Consider the following 16054-nt stretch of genomic DNA (forward strand, 5'->3'; position numbering starts at 1 on the left):
GCTTTCTCCTCCCACTGGCAGAGAGGAGGCTTCCGATTGGTCCGCAGGGGCAAGAACTGAGGCTTCCAATTGGCCCAGGGGCAGGAAGAAGGGAGGAGGTTTCCCATTGGCCCGCAGGGGCAGGAAGAAGGTAAAGGGAAGTATTACTGAGGCTGTGGGACACTGGGAGCTGCAACACACCAGCTGGTTTTATTAATTTTCTTTCTCCCTTGGGTGCCTGGTGATGCTGCCTGCTTTTTATTGGCTGCAGTGTCTTGCAAACAAATTTGGGTGGGCCTGAATGGAAAGTGGGTGGGCCACTGCCCACCCAGGCCCACCCGTAGCTAGGCCACTGCTACAAAGTTGTAGGAAGTGTGGGGCCATTGCAATAAGCAGTAGAAAAGGTGCAGCTGTCAGCAGTTTCAGCAGCGACGCAGCCAGGCAGAGCGCTGCTACGCTCAGAGAGGGAGCCCCGAGAAAGTGTAAGAGGATCAGGCCCAGGGCTGGGGTCACTTTAATAAGAAATCAAAGTTATTTATAATTCATTAAGGCACGAGTCACACAGTGTGAATTATTTACCTCTCCGAAATGGATTTAAGCAGAGTCTTATGATCAACATAAAGCTTTCGAGGTGTTATCAACTCTCCTGTCTATAATCTTTTGCTTATTTTACACTCCTCTGTACAGTTTGTGTAATAGTGCTTTGATATAATTTTGTGCACCATATTTCCTCAGAAGCATTCAACCACAAATTATTTAATAAATGTTATCTTTACACCATGGATGATGCTGGTGCTCAAGTACAATTTTTTGGATTCCAAATTTTCATATTTCTTCTTGGTTTTCTCTTTCAATTCAAAATTTCCGAGACCTTTACACATCTAAGTGCGCGCATCCATCCATGGCAACAAATCAGCCAGGCACAGTGCCTGGTGCATGCTAGCTGGAGGTGTGGCACCTGCATCCAAAAGAGTTGACAGGTGGCTACTGCTGCAGGATCCTAGCTGGCATCCCTGTCACTTGTCCCTCAGCAGATCTGCAACACAGTCCAGGCGGTGGGTCTGGCTGCTGCGCCCTATAACAGAGCACAGGTGGGCACAGGCCGTGCTGGGCCAGCAGCGCCTGCAGCAGCTTCAGCTCCTGGCCTAGGTCATGGGAGGTGCAGCAGATTTCTAATGCAGGAGTGCCACAGCTCTCCAGGGCAGCCAGCGTCCGACTTAGGAACTCTGCCTTCACTAGAAGCACCGCAACTGTTGTGCACACCTTAGCACTGCTTAGCACCTTCAGGACTGACAAAGAGTCACCATCTGCAAAACAAGACAAAAAGGGGCAGAGTCAGCTTCCTCCACACCCAGCCTCCAAACAGGCGCCAGGACAACTCCCTGATAAGAGCCAGCAAGGAATCCAGTATGATCAGATCATAAAGAGAACAGGGATAGGAGAGAAAGATTCACATATCTCAAACAGCACTCTTCACTAGAACCAAAGTTCTAGAATAGGGTTCAGGATATGAGACTTGAAATGTTTCTATTACACCCATCACAGAAAGGAAGAGCCTCCCAGCGGAGATAAAACAGTAAGAATACAAGAAAACCTTAGATAAGGCACAGAGGATCCTTAGCTGTTAAGAGAGTGAAGGGTAAAGGAAAATTGGGTCTTACCTGCTAATTTTCGATCCTGTAGTACCACAGATCAGTCCAGACTCCTGCGTTTAGACTCCCTTGCAGCAGATGGAGACAGAGACATTTTCACAGGCACCAGCACATAACCTGGTGTAGCTCCTGCCAGTCCTTCAGTATCACTATGTACCCAAGCTGATCAGAAACCTTCCACTCAAAATATGAATACAATATCCCACGCACGAGCAGAGGAAAGAAAAATCAATTATAAACAATATTTCAAACTTTAAGGCAAGTCAGAAAAAAAAAAACACACAACCCACACCTGTGCCATTCTTCAGACAATAAAAGACAAGACAGATCGAGTGAACTCTCTAAACACTCTTACACCCCGGGTGGGACTCTGGACTGATCTGTGGTACTACAGGATCAAAAATTAGTAGGTAAGAACCAATTTTCCTTTCCCTGAACATGCTCAGATCAGTCCAGACTCCTGGGATGTACCAAAGCTTCCCTTATCCTGGGTGGGACTGAGAATCCTGCTCAAAGGACACCCTCTCTGAAACCAGTAACTTCTGGAGCCTGGACGTTCAATCTATAGTGGCAAAGGTATGTAAAAGACTTCCACGTTGCCACTCTACAAACCTCCTGTGGTGATACTAGCTGACTCTCGGCCCAGCGGCTGTCTGAGCCCTTAACCCCTCTGGGACAGGACAACCACGACAAGTGTAAGTGGAACCAACAGCCTCTTTCAACCAATGGCAATCGTGGCTTTCGAAGCTTTTTGACCCTTCTTTGCAACACTCCACAGCACAAAAAGGCGATCTGACACTCTAAGACTGTTAGTCACCTCCAGGTACCGCAACAAGGCACGCCGAACATCCAAATGCCTTAACTCTGTAGCATGAGGCGAACCAGACTCCAGATTTTGCAAAGCCGGAAGTTCCACTAATTGACTCAAGTAGAATGCCAAAACCACCTTAGACAGAAAAGATAGAACCGTCCTTAATGAGACCCCCCGACTAAGATCCATAAGAAAGGCTCCCTGCAGGACAAAGCTTGAATCTCAGAGACCCTTCTGCTTGAACAAATAGCCGCCAAGAAAACCACCTTCAAAGTGAGATCCTTTAATGGTAACCCTTCTAAGGGGCTCAAACGGTGCTGAACACAATCCCATGAGGACCAAATTAAGGCCCCAAGATGGACAAAAAGCACGAGTAGGAGGCATAAATGCTTTGCTCCTCTGAGGAAGCGCACCACATCCGGATGTGATGCCAGGGGCCTCCCATGAACTTGCCCTGAAAACAGCCCAGGGCAGAGACCTGTACCCTCAAGGAGTTGAATGACAAACCTTTAGTCAGTCTTTTCTACAACACGAGGCTTGCTGAGGGTCAATCCCTTGATGAGCGCACCAAGACTTGAAAAAACTCTCCACACCCTAGCATACACCAAAGAGGTGGAAGACCTACAATCTTGCAACAAAGTTGTGATATCATCCTCCGGATATCTTTTCTTCCTTAAACGCTGCCTCTCAAAAGCCAAGCTGCTAGACAAAAGCAATCTACCTGATCAAAAAATATGGGTCCCTGACACAGCAGGTTTGGGAGATAACCCAGCCTCAGCGGGCCGCCCACCGCTAGATTGACCAGAACCACAAACCAAGGTCTCCGAGGCCACTCTGGAGCCACCAGAATTACTCTTCCTGGGTGGACCTCTATTCTTCTCACTCTTGCCCACCAGAGGCCATGGCAGAAACATATATCAGAACATCGCCTGGCCAAGGAAGAACCAGGGCATTGACCCCCTTCTGCTCCTCACTCTCTCTTGGAACTGAAGAACTGAGGAGCTTTGGCATTCCGCTGAGTCGCCATTAGATTCATATGAGGAACACCCCATCTGTGGGTAATGAGACTCATCCTTCTTCTAACTCCCCCCATTCTCTGGGATCTAACTACTGACAGCTGAGAAAGTTGGCCTGCACATTGTTGGACCCTGCAATATGGGAGGCTGCTATCAAAGACAGATGCTGCTCCGCCCAAGACATCAGCATTTCTGCTTTCCGAGCTACTGCCAGACTCTTGGTCCCTCCTTGGCGGTTGATGTAGGCTACTGTCATCGCATTGTTGGATAGGATCCTTACCAATCGGATGTGCAAGAGAGATAAAAACTCCTGGAGGGCTAACCGCATCGCTCTCATCTCGAGATGATTGATGGATCACAATGCTTCCTCTGATGACCATGGCCCTTGGACTGACTGGGACTGGCACACTGCTCCCCAGCCAGAGAGACTGGCATCAGAAATTGCCACTATCCATCCACGGTGGAACCTCTAAGTCCACTCCATGGCCCTAATGGCTGCGTGAAAGCCACCTTGACAGACTGGACCTTGCTGAGTCTATAAGCGGCAGGGGAAGATGAAACTGCTCCGATACTGGATCCCAGCGGGATAACACTTGCTGAAGGGGGTCTCATATGAGCAAGCACCCAGGAAACAAGTTCCAAAGTAGATGCCATGGAACAGAGGACCTGCAAGTAATCCCAGACCCTGTGAACCCAGGCCTGCAAGAGACTCCAGAGCTGAGACTGCGACTTGAGCATTCATTCCTTCATGAGAAAAACCTTCCCCACTCAGGTATGAAAACGCCCTAGAAAATTCAATTGCGAGGGGAGAAGCTGCCTCTTGGATAGATTCACTATCCAACCCAATTGCCAGCAATGCATCACCACCTCCACCAATTGCCTGCATAGGTCCTACAACTTTGCCTGAATGAGCCAATTGTCCAGAAATGGGTATAAAAGAGTACCCTTCCTCCTGAGGGCCGCCACCACCACTACCATCACCTTGGTGAAGGTCTGCGGAGCTGTCACTAATCTGAATGAAAGAGCACAAAATTGAAAATGCTGCCCTAGGATCATGAACCGGAGAAATCTCCGATGGTCCAGACAGATCCCAATGTGCAGGTACACCTCTGTCAGATCCAAGGACACCTGGAACTCTGTTCTTCATACCGCTGTGATGACAGAACGCAAAGTTTCAATCCAAAGTTGTGGAACCTTGAGAACTAGATTCACCTTCTTCAAATCCAGAATTGGGTGGAACACCCCATCCCTTTTTGGGTCCCACAAAATAGATGAAATAAAGTCCCCTCTCTCACTCGAGCAGAGGATCGGGAACAATGGCTCCTAACAGATGCAGGTGCTCGAGAGTTTGCAGCATGACTAGCTCCTTTTTCACCGAGCCTCAGGGAGACCTCATAAAGAGACTCCTGCATGGCTGAGCAAACTCTAAAGTGTAACCTTGCTCTATCATGCTTAGAATCCACCAATCCAATGTGATCTTGGCCCACGCCTCGTAAAAATGCGTGAGGCAACCCTCTATCACTGGGACGGAGGAATGAGCCAGCTTCACTTCATTGTGAAGACTTGATCCCACCAGGACCCTGGCGCTTGTGAGCTTCCTGCCCACTCTACGGGCCCGAAAGGACTGGCTCCAGGACTGCGGCCTCCCCAAAGCATGTCTCTGCCCAGAATCTGGAGCTCTACTCTGCCGAAAACGCCTCTGCTCACGAAACAGAGAGCATACTGGAAGAGACCCCTTGGACTTGTCTTCCAGCAATTTGTGAACCTTATTCTCACCCAAAAGCTTTATCAGCTGCTCCAGGTCCTTGCCAAAGAGGAGCTTGCCCTTGAATGGCAGCTGACCAATTTCGCAACCAAAGAAGCCTCCAGCCTGAGACTGCAGACATCAGTGTTCTGGAAGAAGTACAAATGAAGTCATATAAGGCATCCGCGCCATAAGTGACTGTGGCCTAGAGATGCTCTGCCCACTGAGGCTCCGAGGGCAACAAAAAGAAAATTAGGTTCTTACCTTTTGCTAATTTTCGTTCCTGTAGTACCGAGGATCAGTCCAGACTCTTGGGTTTTGCCCCCCCTCCAGCAGATGGAGACAGAAGTTTATAAACAAAAACTCCGCCTACATATAGGCTGGTGCCACCTTCAGTCTGGCAGTATTACTGAATGTCAAAGTAGCAGGAGAACCCGCAACAAATAACCCAAAGAACACTGAAGATTACCTCCAAACTAAGCCAAACTGAAGCTTAACTCCACCCAACTGGGTACCGAACTCGAGGTAACCAACAAACAAAACATATTCCAGAAAACAGCACACAGAGCACACATCCTCTCCCGGCAGACAATCGCAATACTGGGCGGGACTCTGGACTGATCCTCGGTACTACAGGAACGAAAATTAGCAAAAGGTAAGAACCTAATTTTCTTTTCCCTGTACGTACCAGGATCAGTCCAGACTCTTGGGATGTACCAGAGCTTCCCTTACTGAGGGTGGGAGCCGGAGAGGCCTGCTCTAAGCACCCCTTCTCCAAACCCCGACGGCCCTGGCGCCTTCACATCCAAACGATAGTGCCGGGCAAAAGTATGGACTGACTTCCAAGTGGCCGCCCTACAGATCTCCTCTGTAGGAATATGTTGGCATTCCGCCCAGGATGTAGCCTGGGCGCGAGTTGAGTGGGCTTTCAGTCCCACCGGCAACGGTTTCCCCGCCAACAGATATGCTGAGCGAATGGTTTCCTTCAACCAACGAGCAATTGTAGTCTTGGAAGCCGCTTTACCTCGCCGGGGACCACCATGGAGGACGAACAGATGATCAGAGACCCTGAACACATTAGTAATCTCCAAATAGTGTAACAAGACGCGCCGAACATCCAGCTTCCGCAGGTCCCTAGCTAAGGGATCCGAAGACTGTCCCTGACCAAACGATGGCAACTCCACCGTCTGATTGACGTGAAAGGCCGAAACCACCTTTGGTAGAAAAGACGGCACAGTTCGCAAGGAGACTCCCGAATCCGAAATCCTCAGAAAAGGCTCTCGACACGACAGAGCCTGCAGCTCAGAAATCCGCCGCGCCGATGCCATAGCCACCAAAAATACCACCTTGAGCGTCAAGTCCTTAAGAGTGACGTGTCGCAGAGGCTCAAACGGTGCCTTACACAGCGCTTTAAGAACCACATTCAAATTCCAAGACGGACACGGAGGACGAAACGGAGGGCGTAACTGTTTTGCCCCCCGAAGGAAACGCACCACATCCGGATGCTGCGCCACCGAAACTCCGTGCACCCGCCCCCGAAAAGCTCCTAGCGCTGCCACTTGCACCCGCAAAGTACTACAGGACAGGCCCTTAGCCAACCCCTCCTGGAGAAACAGCAGAATATCCGGAATAGTCGCCCGGGTAGGTGCTGTGCCGCGAAGCACACACCAAGTCTCAAACAGTCGCCACACGCGCACGTACGCCAAAGACGTAGACTTCTTTCGGGAATGCAACAGCGTGGACACCACGGAAGCCGCGTATCCTTTAGAGCTCAACCGCTGCCTCTCAAAAGCCATGCCGCTAGACAAAAGTGATGCACCAGGTCGAAACAAACGGGCCCCTGATGTAGGAGATCCGGCAGAAACGGAAACCGAAGTGGCCCCTCGACCGCTAGATTCACCAGATCCGCGAACCAGGGCCTTCTTGGCCATTCTGGAGCCACCATGATCACCTCCGCCGGATGCTGCTCTATGCGACGCAGCACCCGTCCGATAAGCGGCCACGGAGGAAACACGTAAAGTAACACATCCCTCGGCCACTGAACTACCAGTGCATCCACTCCTTCCGCCAACGTCTCCCGTTGACGAGAGAAAAATCGAGGAGCCTTTGCATTGCGGAACGTGGCCATCAGGTCCACCGCCGGTGTGCCCCACCGATCGCAAAGGAGCCTGAAGGCGTCCTCCGCGAGCTCCCACTCCCCGGGATCTAACCAATGCCGACTGAGAAAATCCGCCTGGACATTTTCCACCCCGGCTATGTGGGAAGCCGCGATACTGCTCAAATGGGCCTCCGCCCATATCATCAACGACCGAGCTTCTGCCGCTACCGGCTGACTCCGGGTTCCCCCCTGACGATTGATATAAGCCACCGTGGTCGCATTGTCCGACAGAATCCTGACGGAACGCCCGCGGAGAAGCGGGAGGAACTTCACCAGAGCTAATCGCACCGCTCGAGTTTCCAACCGATTGATGGACCACGACGCCTCCCGAGCCGACCATGTTCCCTGAACCGCTCGACCGAGACAGACTGCTCCCCAACCGAGCAGACTGGCATCCGTGGTAACCACCGTCCACGACGGAGTTTCCAACGAAACCCCGCGACTCAAGTTTTCCTGGCAGAGCCACCATGGCAAGCTGTCTCTGGCTTCCTGGGTCAACGGCAGGCTGAGGAAAAATTCCTCCGAGACCGGGCTCCAGCGGGAGAGCAACGCGGACTGCAAGGGACGCATATGCGCAAACGCCCATGGAACTAACTCTAGCGTGGAGTTCATAGAGCCCAAGACCTGCAGATAGTCCCAGACCACTGGGACCGGTTTGCGCAACAACCTGCAAATTTGCCCCTGTAGTTTGAGGATACGCTCTTGCGTTAGGGCCACCGTGCCTTGACACGTGTCGAACACCGCCCCCAAATACTCCAGGGATTGCGACGGCACCAGATGACTCTTGGCCAGGTTGACCACCCAGCCCAGTGAGCGTAACAGGTGCAGCACCCGCTGAATCGCCAGCTGACAAAGAGTCCTCGACTTGGCCCGAATCAGCCAATCGTCCAAGTATGGATGCACCAACAGCCCCTCCTGGCGGAGTCTCGCCGCCACCACCACCATAATCTTGGTGAACGTGCGCGGAGCCGTTGCGAGGCCAAATGGCAACGCTTGAAACTGGTAATGTTGTCCCAGTACCGCAAAACGGAGAAACCGTTGGTGCTCCCGTCGAATCCCAATGTGCAGGTACGCCTCTGTGAGGTCCAGAGAGGCCATAAACTCTCCTTTTCTGACCGACGCGATCACGGACCGCAAAGTTTCCATTCGAAAACGCGGAACCCTTAGACACTTGTTGACACTCTTCAAGTCGAGAATGGGACGAAACGTCCCCTCCTTCTTGGGTACCACGAAATAAATGGAATACCGGCCCTGTCGGAGTTCGCCGGTCGGAACCGGAACGACGGCCCCGAGGTCGCGCAACCGCGCCAGAGTCTCCCGCACCGCCCGGCGCTTTTCCGAAAACCCGCAAGGGGATACCAGAAAAGCCGGAGCCGGACGGCGTGAAAAATCTAACGCGTAGCCGTGTTTTATCACCTCTAGGACCCACTGATCCGACGTAATCTTGGTCCATTCCTCGTAAAACCGGCTTAACCTGCCTCCAACCGGAGGAACCGAGGAACGGACCGGCCTCACTTCATTGCGCTGGCTTACTGCCCTGCACAGCCGGACTGGCCCCCGGACGGCCGAATCGACGCCCACGAAAGGACTGCGAGTACGATTGTTGGCGGGCCGCACCGTGACGGAACGAAGAGTTCGATCCTCGCGCCGCACGAGTTCTACGGCCCCCACGAAACCGCGGCCGAGCGGCTGGAGCACCCCGGAAGCGGTATCTATCCTCCGGTAAACGGTGCGCTTTATTGTCCCCCAAGGATTCTAGAATATCATCCAACTCCTTACCAAAGAGCAACTTCCCCTTAAAGGGAAGAGAGCCTAACCTAGCCTTGGAGGTACCATCCGCCGCCCAATGGCGAAGCCACAACAGTCGCCGCGCCGCTACCGCAGAGACCATGGTCCGTGCCGAAGTGCGCAGGAGATCATAAAAGGCGTCCGCACTATACGCGATGACCGCCTCCAATCGACTCGCCTGTCTCGCCTCATCCGTCGATAGAGACTCATTCGCCAACAGCTGCTGTGCCCAGCGTAAACCGGCTCGCAACGAAAAATTACTACAAACCGCGGCCCGGATACCCAACGCCGAGACCTCAAAAATACGCTTCAGTTGAACCTCTAACTTTCTATCCTGTATATCTTTTAGAGCCGTACCTCCCGTTACCGGGATGGTGGTCTTTTTGGTAACCGCCGCCACCGCCGAATCAAGTTTTGGCAGGCGCAAAAGTTCCAACACATCCTCCGGCAGTGGATATAATTTATCCATAGCCTTAGCTACCTTGAGTCCCAAATCCGGAGTATCCCACTCCTTTAACATCAAATCCGATGCCGAGAAATGTAGTGGAAACGCCGACGAGGGACCCCTGAGGCCCAAGACAACCGGATCCGTCTGACCCAGACGAGATTCTACCTGGGGAAGTGGGATTCCCAGTTCCCCCAGGATTTCCGGGATGAGGGGCCCTAGCTCATCCCTATGGAACAACCGAACTACCTTCGGATCGTCCCCATCCGCAGCGTGCAGTGTCCCTGCATCCTTAGGCTCCGGCTCTTCATCCCCCTCAACCCCCCTCGGGGGCTGGGATGGACAGTCCAGATCCTCCTCCGGATCCGCCAGCGCCTCCGACTCTGACGAGGAGAGCGAAGGCCCCTCCGCCCCCCTGGAACGAAGAGGCCTTGGCCTGGGCCGGGGCCTAGACAGCCCCCCTCCCCCCGTACTGGATTTTGGGGCCTTGACCGCTGGCGCTCCGCTCTCAGAAGCGGGGACCCCCGGACCTCTCTTCCGAGCCAGGCGGCGTGCTTTAAACGCCTTATGCATAAGCATCACGAACCGCGAGTTAAAGGAGGAATCCGATGACCCCTCCTCCTCATCCTCGGGGGAATCATCCCCAGGAGACCTGGACCCTAACGGCCCTTCTTCGCCTCCAGACACCCTCTGGGGGGACAAACGCGGCGGGTCCCGCACCTGTGCGCTGGTCTGCCGGCCCGCGCTAACTTGTGCTGCCCGCGCTGAGAAAATGGCCGCCGTTCCCGCCGAAAACGCTGGCAAAATGGCCGCCGTCCCTGACGAACTCACAGCCGTCCGCTCCGGGAACGCTGCTACCTCGCGGTCCTGCCTACCCCGCCGAGACGCCGAAGGCACCGCCGACCCTCCTTCTCCGCCGCCCACGCACGCGGAACAAAGACTGTCGCGCGACAGCCTCCCTGCCGCGGACCCGCAGGCCCTGCACGATGCCTGCCGAGGCATCCCTCACACTGGCGCGGCGAACGGAGGCAGAGAGAACACAAAAAAAAAAATCAAAGTTTCTCCCCGGATCGGCGGGCCCCAGTCACCGCGAGCAAGCACAGCCTAGCAAGCACAAGCACACACACCACACACAGCACACAAAATAAATAAAAACAAATTTTTTTTTTTATTTTTTTTTTTTTTTTAAACTGCTTACCTCGGATCCGGAGCCGGCTGGGGGGAGTGAGCCGGGACCCCCGGTATCACCCCCAGCCCTGTAGAGCCGGTACGTGGGGCTCTCCCACTCCTCGGCTGCCTCTACCAGGGGGAACAGTCCCCTCAGGACCCTAACTTCCCCTGGGAGGCGAGGATTGGGACCAGCAGGCAAGCCTCTGCGGTCCCTTCCCACTAGACAAAAAACCAACAAAACTTTCCTACCTTTTTTTTTTTTTTTTTTTACAAAAACCACCTAACCAACGTAGGCCTAACACAGACTGTAGGTTTTGCACCCTCTCCACCTGCTAGGAGACAGAAGAATACTGCCAGACTGTAGGTGGCACCAGCCTAAATGTAGGCGGAGTTTTTGTTTATAAACTTCTGTCTCCATCTGCTGGAGGGGGGGCAAAACCCAAGAGTCTGGACTGATCCTGGTACGTACAGGGAATGTCTGTTCTCCTGTAACTGCTGCACCCGCCGCCGTGACGCTTGAAGCATAAAAACTACTGCAGACAGCCTCTCGGATGCCCAGAGCAGACATAGTCTTGCACATTCTTCAGAGCCGCAACCCCTGCCACTGGGATGGTCGTCCTTTTCGTAACTACGGAGACAGAAGCATCCACCTTCAGAACCTGCAGGAGTTAGAGTGCCCTCGGGCAACGGATACAGCTTATCCATAGTCTGGCTCACTTTAAGGCCACACTCTGGAGTATCCCACTCCCTGACCACCAACTATTTCACTGACTTACGAAACGGAAAAGTCTTGGCCGGACCCTGCAAGCCCGTCATGACCGGATCCACATCCTCCCGGTCCAATTGCTCCTGAGATGCTGCTATACCTAACTTCGCCAAGACAAACGGTATCAGGAGGCCCAGCTCCTCCTTCTGAAAAAGGTGGAGCACCTTGGGATTGTCCCAGTCCATTGTCGAAATCTTTCCTGGCTCCTCAGCAAGATCCTGCGGACCCCGATCTGGATCAGAGTCAGAGGCGCCATCCCCCTGTGACAATCCTCAGTCAGAATCCTCTGAGGTGGCCCCTGATGTCGGGGGACCACAGACCCACCGAATCCTCGTGGCCCCCGAAAACTTGGATCTCATCACCAGAAAGTGGTCCAGCAGTCCTGCGCTTGCGAGAGGGCTGCCCCACAGCCTGGTGGGCCAAAAAGGCTTTGTGCATTAACACCACAAATTCAGTGGAAAAAGAAGAGAAACTCTCAGAATCCTCCTCTGTCTGCCTCCCAGGCCTCTTGAGGACTTAAAATCGGGTGGAAAAAGCATGGGTGGGAGATCCCCTCTCCTCACTGCAAACTGTGACTTAGCCGCGAGGGTTTCCAAAATGGCCACCATTCCCATTCCAAGCAGGAATGGATCGTCAGCCTCGTACTGTGTGGCTTTTGGCCCACTAGACGGATGCTGCAGAGGGGATGCCACCGCAGTCCCTCCCAATGTGCCCTCCCGTGCCGAGAGGCACCAGGAATATCGACCATCCTGCAACAGGCGCGTGGAGTTGTGGCCACAAACGGAGCATCGGACCTCCTTCGGCATGGTTGGGCACCACGCCGACTACACGGCAAACACCCAAACAAGGAATAATACCACCAGGAGTCAAAAGGCAGAACGATCCCCCGAGCTGCCTCCCTGCACCACAGGTGCCAGGGAAACACAGAGATAAGGCACCACGATCCTTACTTGCAAACACACTGTACTTCTCTTTTCTTTTTTTTGAAACTTTACAACAAATAAGATCCAGACAAGAGAGAAAAAAAAAGAACAGCCTTATCTGAAGCCTGGCAAAGGCTTCTCCCTGACTTACAGGAGGTGAGGGAACTGGACCACCAAGCTTTCACCTCCGGCATGGTATCAAGAGCAATTTACGGTTTCCAACCCCTGCTCATCCGCCCCTACAACCAGGAGGGAGGGTCCCATTAGAACCTACCAACCTCCGAGGAGGGAAATCCTCTTGGAAAAAGAAAAATCTCTGACTTTCAATATTTTTTTTTCTTTTGAGGTTCAGAACTGCAGGTTTTGTACCTCCTCCATCTGCTGGAGACCGAGAAATACTGAAGGACTGCAGGTGGTACACCAGGTTATGTGCTGGTGGCTGTGAAAATTTCTCTGGCTCCATCTGCTGGAAGAGAGGCACAACCCAGGAGTCTGGACTGATCTGGGTACACACAGGGAAAGCCTGGGATAAGCAGAGAGGATCATTAGGTGTGGGGGAGTGAGGGGTAAAAGTCTGGGATGAGGTAGGGTCTACCATATTGAAGTAGGAAGATAAAATGGGCCAATTGTAGTGGCCTTGCAATCTTTATCTACAGCCATATTCTATGACAACACAAGAGGCTGTGCATGATGGCTCCCTGATGAAACCTGGAATGAAGAGGCGTGTATAGAAAGATACACCCATGCCTCCCTTGCAGAGCACATTCAGTTGGGGGAGAGGGTTGACGTATTATACCACAGAATCCTAAGTGGATGGGAGGTGGCGTAACCGGAGCGTGCTCAGCACTCACCTTGGCTCCACCACTGCCTACAGCACTGCACCTGATAGACAATGCTGGCACCGGTGTCCTTTACCCAGCATTCCAGGCGTGCACGCAGCTCAGCAGATGTGGGAATCCTCTCCAGCAGCTGAAGCAGGAATGGCAGCAATATGCAGGCAAAGACAGCGGGTTCTGAAGAAACATTGGGCTCATCCTGTTCATACAGACTGGCAGCCCTGTCAGGAAACAGCTTCGTTAGCAATACACCATGCCTGAGACTCACCCCAGTGTCTGTAGCTCATCCAGCGACAGCATCCCCGTCAGTGCCCGATGCTTGCATAGGGTCTGGGAAGTTACGGATCATAAACGGAGGCCTCTGTGTTCAAGAGTCCCAAATGCAGGGTAATGAAGTGAGAATCACAAGGCCAGAGTATCCCTCCCTCCCCACGACTGCCGAGCGAGCCGCGTACCTGCTCTTCTTCAGATCCATCAGGACACTGCTGAGGTCCTCCGAGGGCAGGTGCTGCAGGCAGAGCTGGAGAGTTTCCGCACTGTCCCAGAAGCGCTGCAGCAGCAGCTCCAGGAGGTCCTCCAGGCCTCTGCTGCTCTGCACTGGGGCGCAGTCTGTAGGGGCCTCCCTCAACAGCTGGGGGGTGAGGGTGGCAAAGGCGGAGGCTTCTTTCCTTACTCCCTTGTCCCCATCTTGCAGGAGTTTGATGCCTACACCAATTACTCTAAAATTAGAATAAAGACACTATAAAGAGCTTGCAAGGGATGGCTTGTATAGGAAAATGGGTTCTTACTGCTAATTTTCATTCCTGGAATACCCCCGATCAGTCCAGACAAGTGGGTTTTGCATCCCTACCAGCAGATCGAGGCAGAGAATAAAAACTTTTCAAGCACTGCTACTTAACTGAAAGTGCAACCTGCAGTCCCTCAGTATTGACCTGTACCCAAGCCAAGATCTCTACTCTCAAAGCCCCAAATGATTTCCATCTGGGGCGAGCAAAGTGGGAATACCCTTTAAAATCTGGACCCCAAATTCCAGGGTAACTAAAAAAGCTTTCTACCCTAACAGCTTAACCTATATACATTTTTCGCAAAAATCTTCATTTTATAAACATCCAGAAGTGGGAAAGGTCTTTCGCAAAAATAAGGGGACGGGAGTCTGGACTGATCTGTAGTATTCCTGGAACTGCTCGGTGGGTGGCATATGCTGGTGGCTGGGGAATGTGAGTTGTTTTGTCCTGGCAGTACATTTTGTGTTATGGAAGTGTACAGATTTGGTTCGACTGTAAAAGGCACCCAGGAATGGTATCTGAGCCTTAGCTGAAATATAAACCCCTAAATGTACAATTTATAAACCCTGAGGAATATAAATAATGACTTTCAGCTACAGCTGGGCGCCCCTGCAGAAAGGTCTTGTTGCGACCGTCACTGCCCGACGGCTTCACTCCACCTACCTTTCCTTTCCTGCGACGACTCCTGCTCCTCATGGATGCCTGGCTGCCGCGGCGTCCGTCTGCCACCCTCTCCAGCGTCCTCTGACCGGCTCGGGCGCTGCCTCCCGCCATGCTCTCCAGGTACCTTAGGGCGCACGCGCCGCCCTCATTCTTATTTCCTCATTGGCGTGTTCCTCAGGGGCGTCCCCCTGTGATGATGTCATGCTGCCCGGATATTTAAGCCTACTGTTTATTGCTAGCCGTTGAGTTAGCAAGGGTGATCTTACGGATGGGATTCACTCTCCGTACCCAGCTACTCTGCCTTCCAACTTCCATTGGACTCTTTCTAACGGGGTACCCGCTTCTCAGGGGCCTTTGCTTCTTTCAGGTCGCTGTCAGGTAACCGGTACTCGCTCCTCGAGGGCCCATGTTCCCTGACCTGCTGCCTGCATCTATCTTCTCTTCTACTTGGAAGAATTCTCTACAGGCACCATCAGTGAGTACTACTATCATCATCTACTCCTCAGAGCTGTCTCCCTGGAACCAGGTACTCGCTCCTCGAGGGCCTGCCCCCGTTCCAGTGCCAGTGCCATCTCCTACGTGGAACCGCTGTGTGAGTACTTTGCCAACAAGTCTCTCTACCTCCAGGGATCTGGTACTCCTCGAGGGCCAGCTCTCCCTATCTCCGGGCTTCTCCATATTTAAGACTCTGTGAATGTTCTATTGTACTCACTTTCTCAGTCTCTCTACTACAGCACTGCTACCGGAGAAACCGCTGTTCCAGCGCCCTGGGGAATACTAGCCCAGCCGGGCTACATCTTCTACTCACTACTGCCACCTCTGGTGGCTTCTCAAACTGTCTAAATAAAGAACTCTCTTTCAGGCCGATACAGTACAGTGCGCGCCGCCGGAGTGCACTGTTAGCCCGCGTTTGACGCGCTAGCTTTACCCCTTATTCAGTAAGGGGGGGGGGGGTTCGAAAACGCACGCCCAAACCCCCCAAAACTAATAGCACCCGCAACATGCAAATGCACGTTGATGGCCCTATTAGGTATTCCCGCGCAATTCAGTAAGTAAAATGTGCTGCCAAGCCGCACATTTTACTTTCAGAAATTAACGCCTACCCAAAGGTAGGCGTTAATTTCTCTCGGCACCGGGAAAGTGTACAGAAAAGCAGTAAAAACTGCTTTTCTGTACACCCTCCGACTTAATATTTTGGCGATATTAAGTCGGAGGTCCCAAAAGTTAAAAATAATTTAAAAAAAAAATTTAAAATGGGCCCACGGCTTGAAAACCGGACGTTCAATTTTGCCGGCGACTGGTTTCCGAACCCGTGGCT

The 16054-nt window shown here is 52.7% G+C and overlaps 1 protein-coding gene across 6 annotated transcripts in view; it reads right to left on the minus strand.

Moving 5' to 3' along the window:
- Positions 1-406: 406 nt before the first annotated feature.
- LOC115100721 (thyroid adenoma-associated protein homolog) overlaps positions 407-16054 on the minus strand; it is a 61313-nt gene continuing 45665 nt past the window's right edge. For 5 of the 6 annotated variants that reach the window (XM_029619488.1, XM_029619489.1, XM_029619487.1 and 2 more), the window contains 3 exons: positions 13744-14007; positions 13304-13509; positions 407-1286 (listed from right to left, as the gene is read on the minus strand). In XM_029619488.1, the coding sequence (XP_029475348.1) occupies positions 964-1286; positions 13304-13509; positions 13744-14007 (793 nt within the window). In that variant the 3' untranslated portion in view covers positions 407-963. Of the gene's footprint in view, positions 1287-13303; positions 13510-13743; positions 14008-16054 lie in introns of those variants that run through there. The other variant, XR_003859179.1, reaches the window with a different exon arrangement.

This window comes from Rhinatrema bivittatum, chromosome 11 (assembly GCF_901001135.1).
Source record: "Rhinatrema bivittatum chromosome 11, aRhiBiv1.1, whole genome shotgun sequence".
Classification (NCBI taxonomy): Eukaryota; Metazoa; Chordata; class Amphibia; order Gymnophiona; family Rhinatrematidae; genus Rhinatrema; species Rhinatrema bivittatum.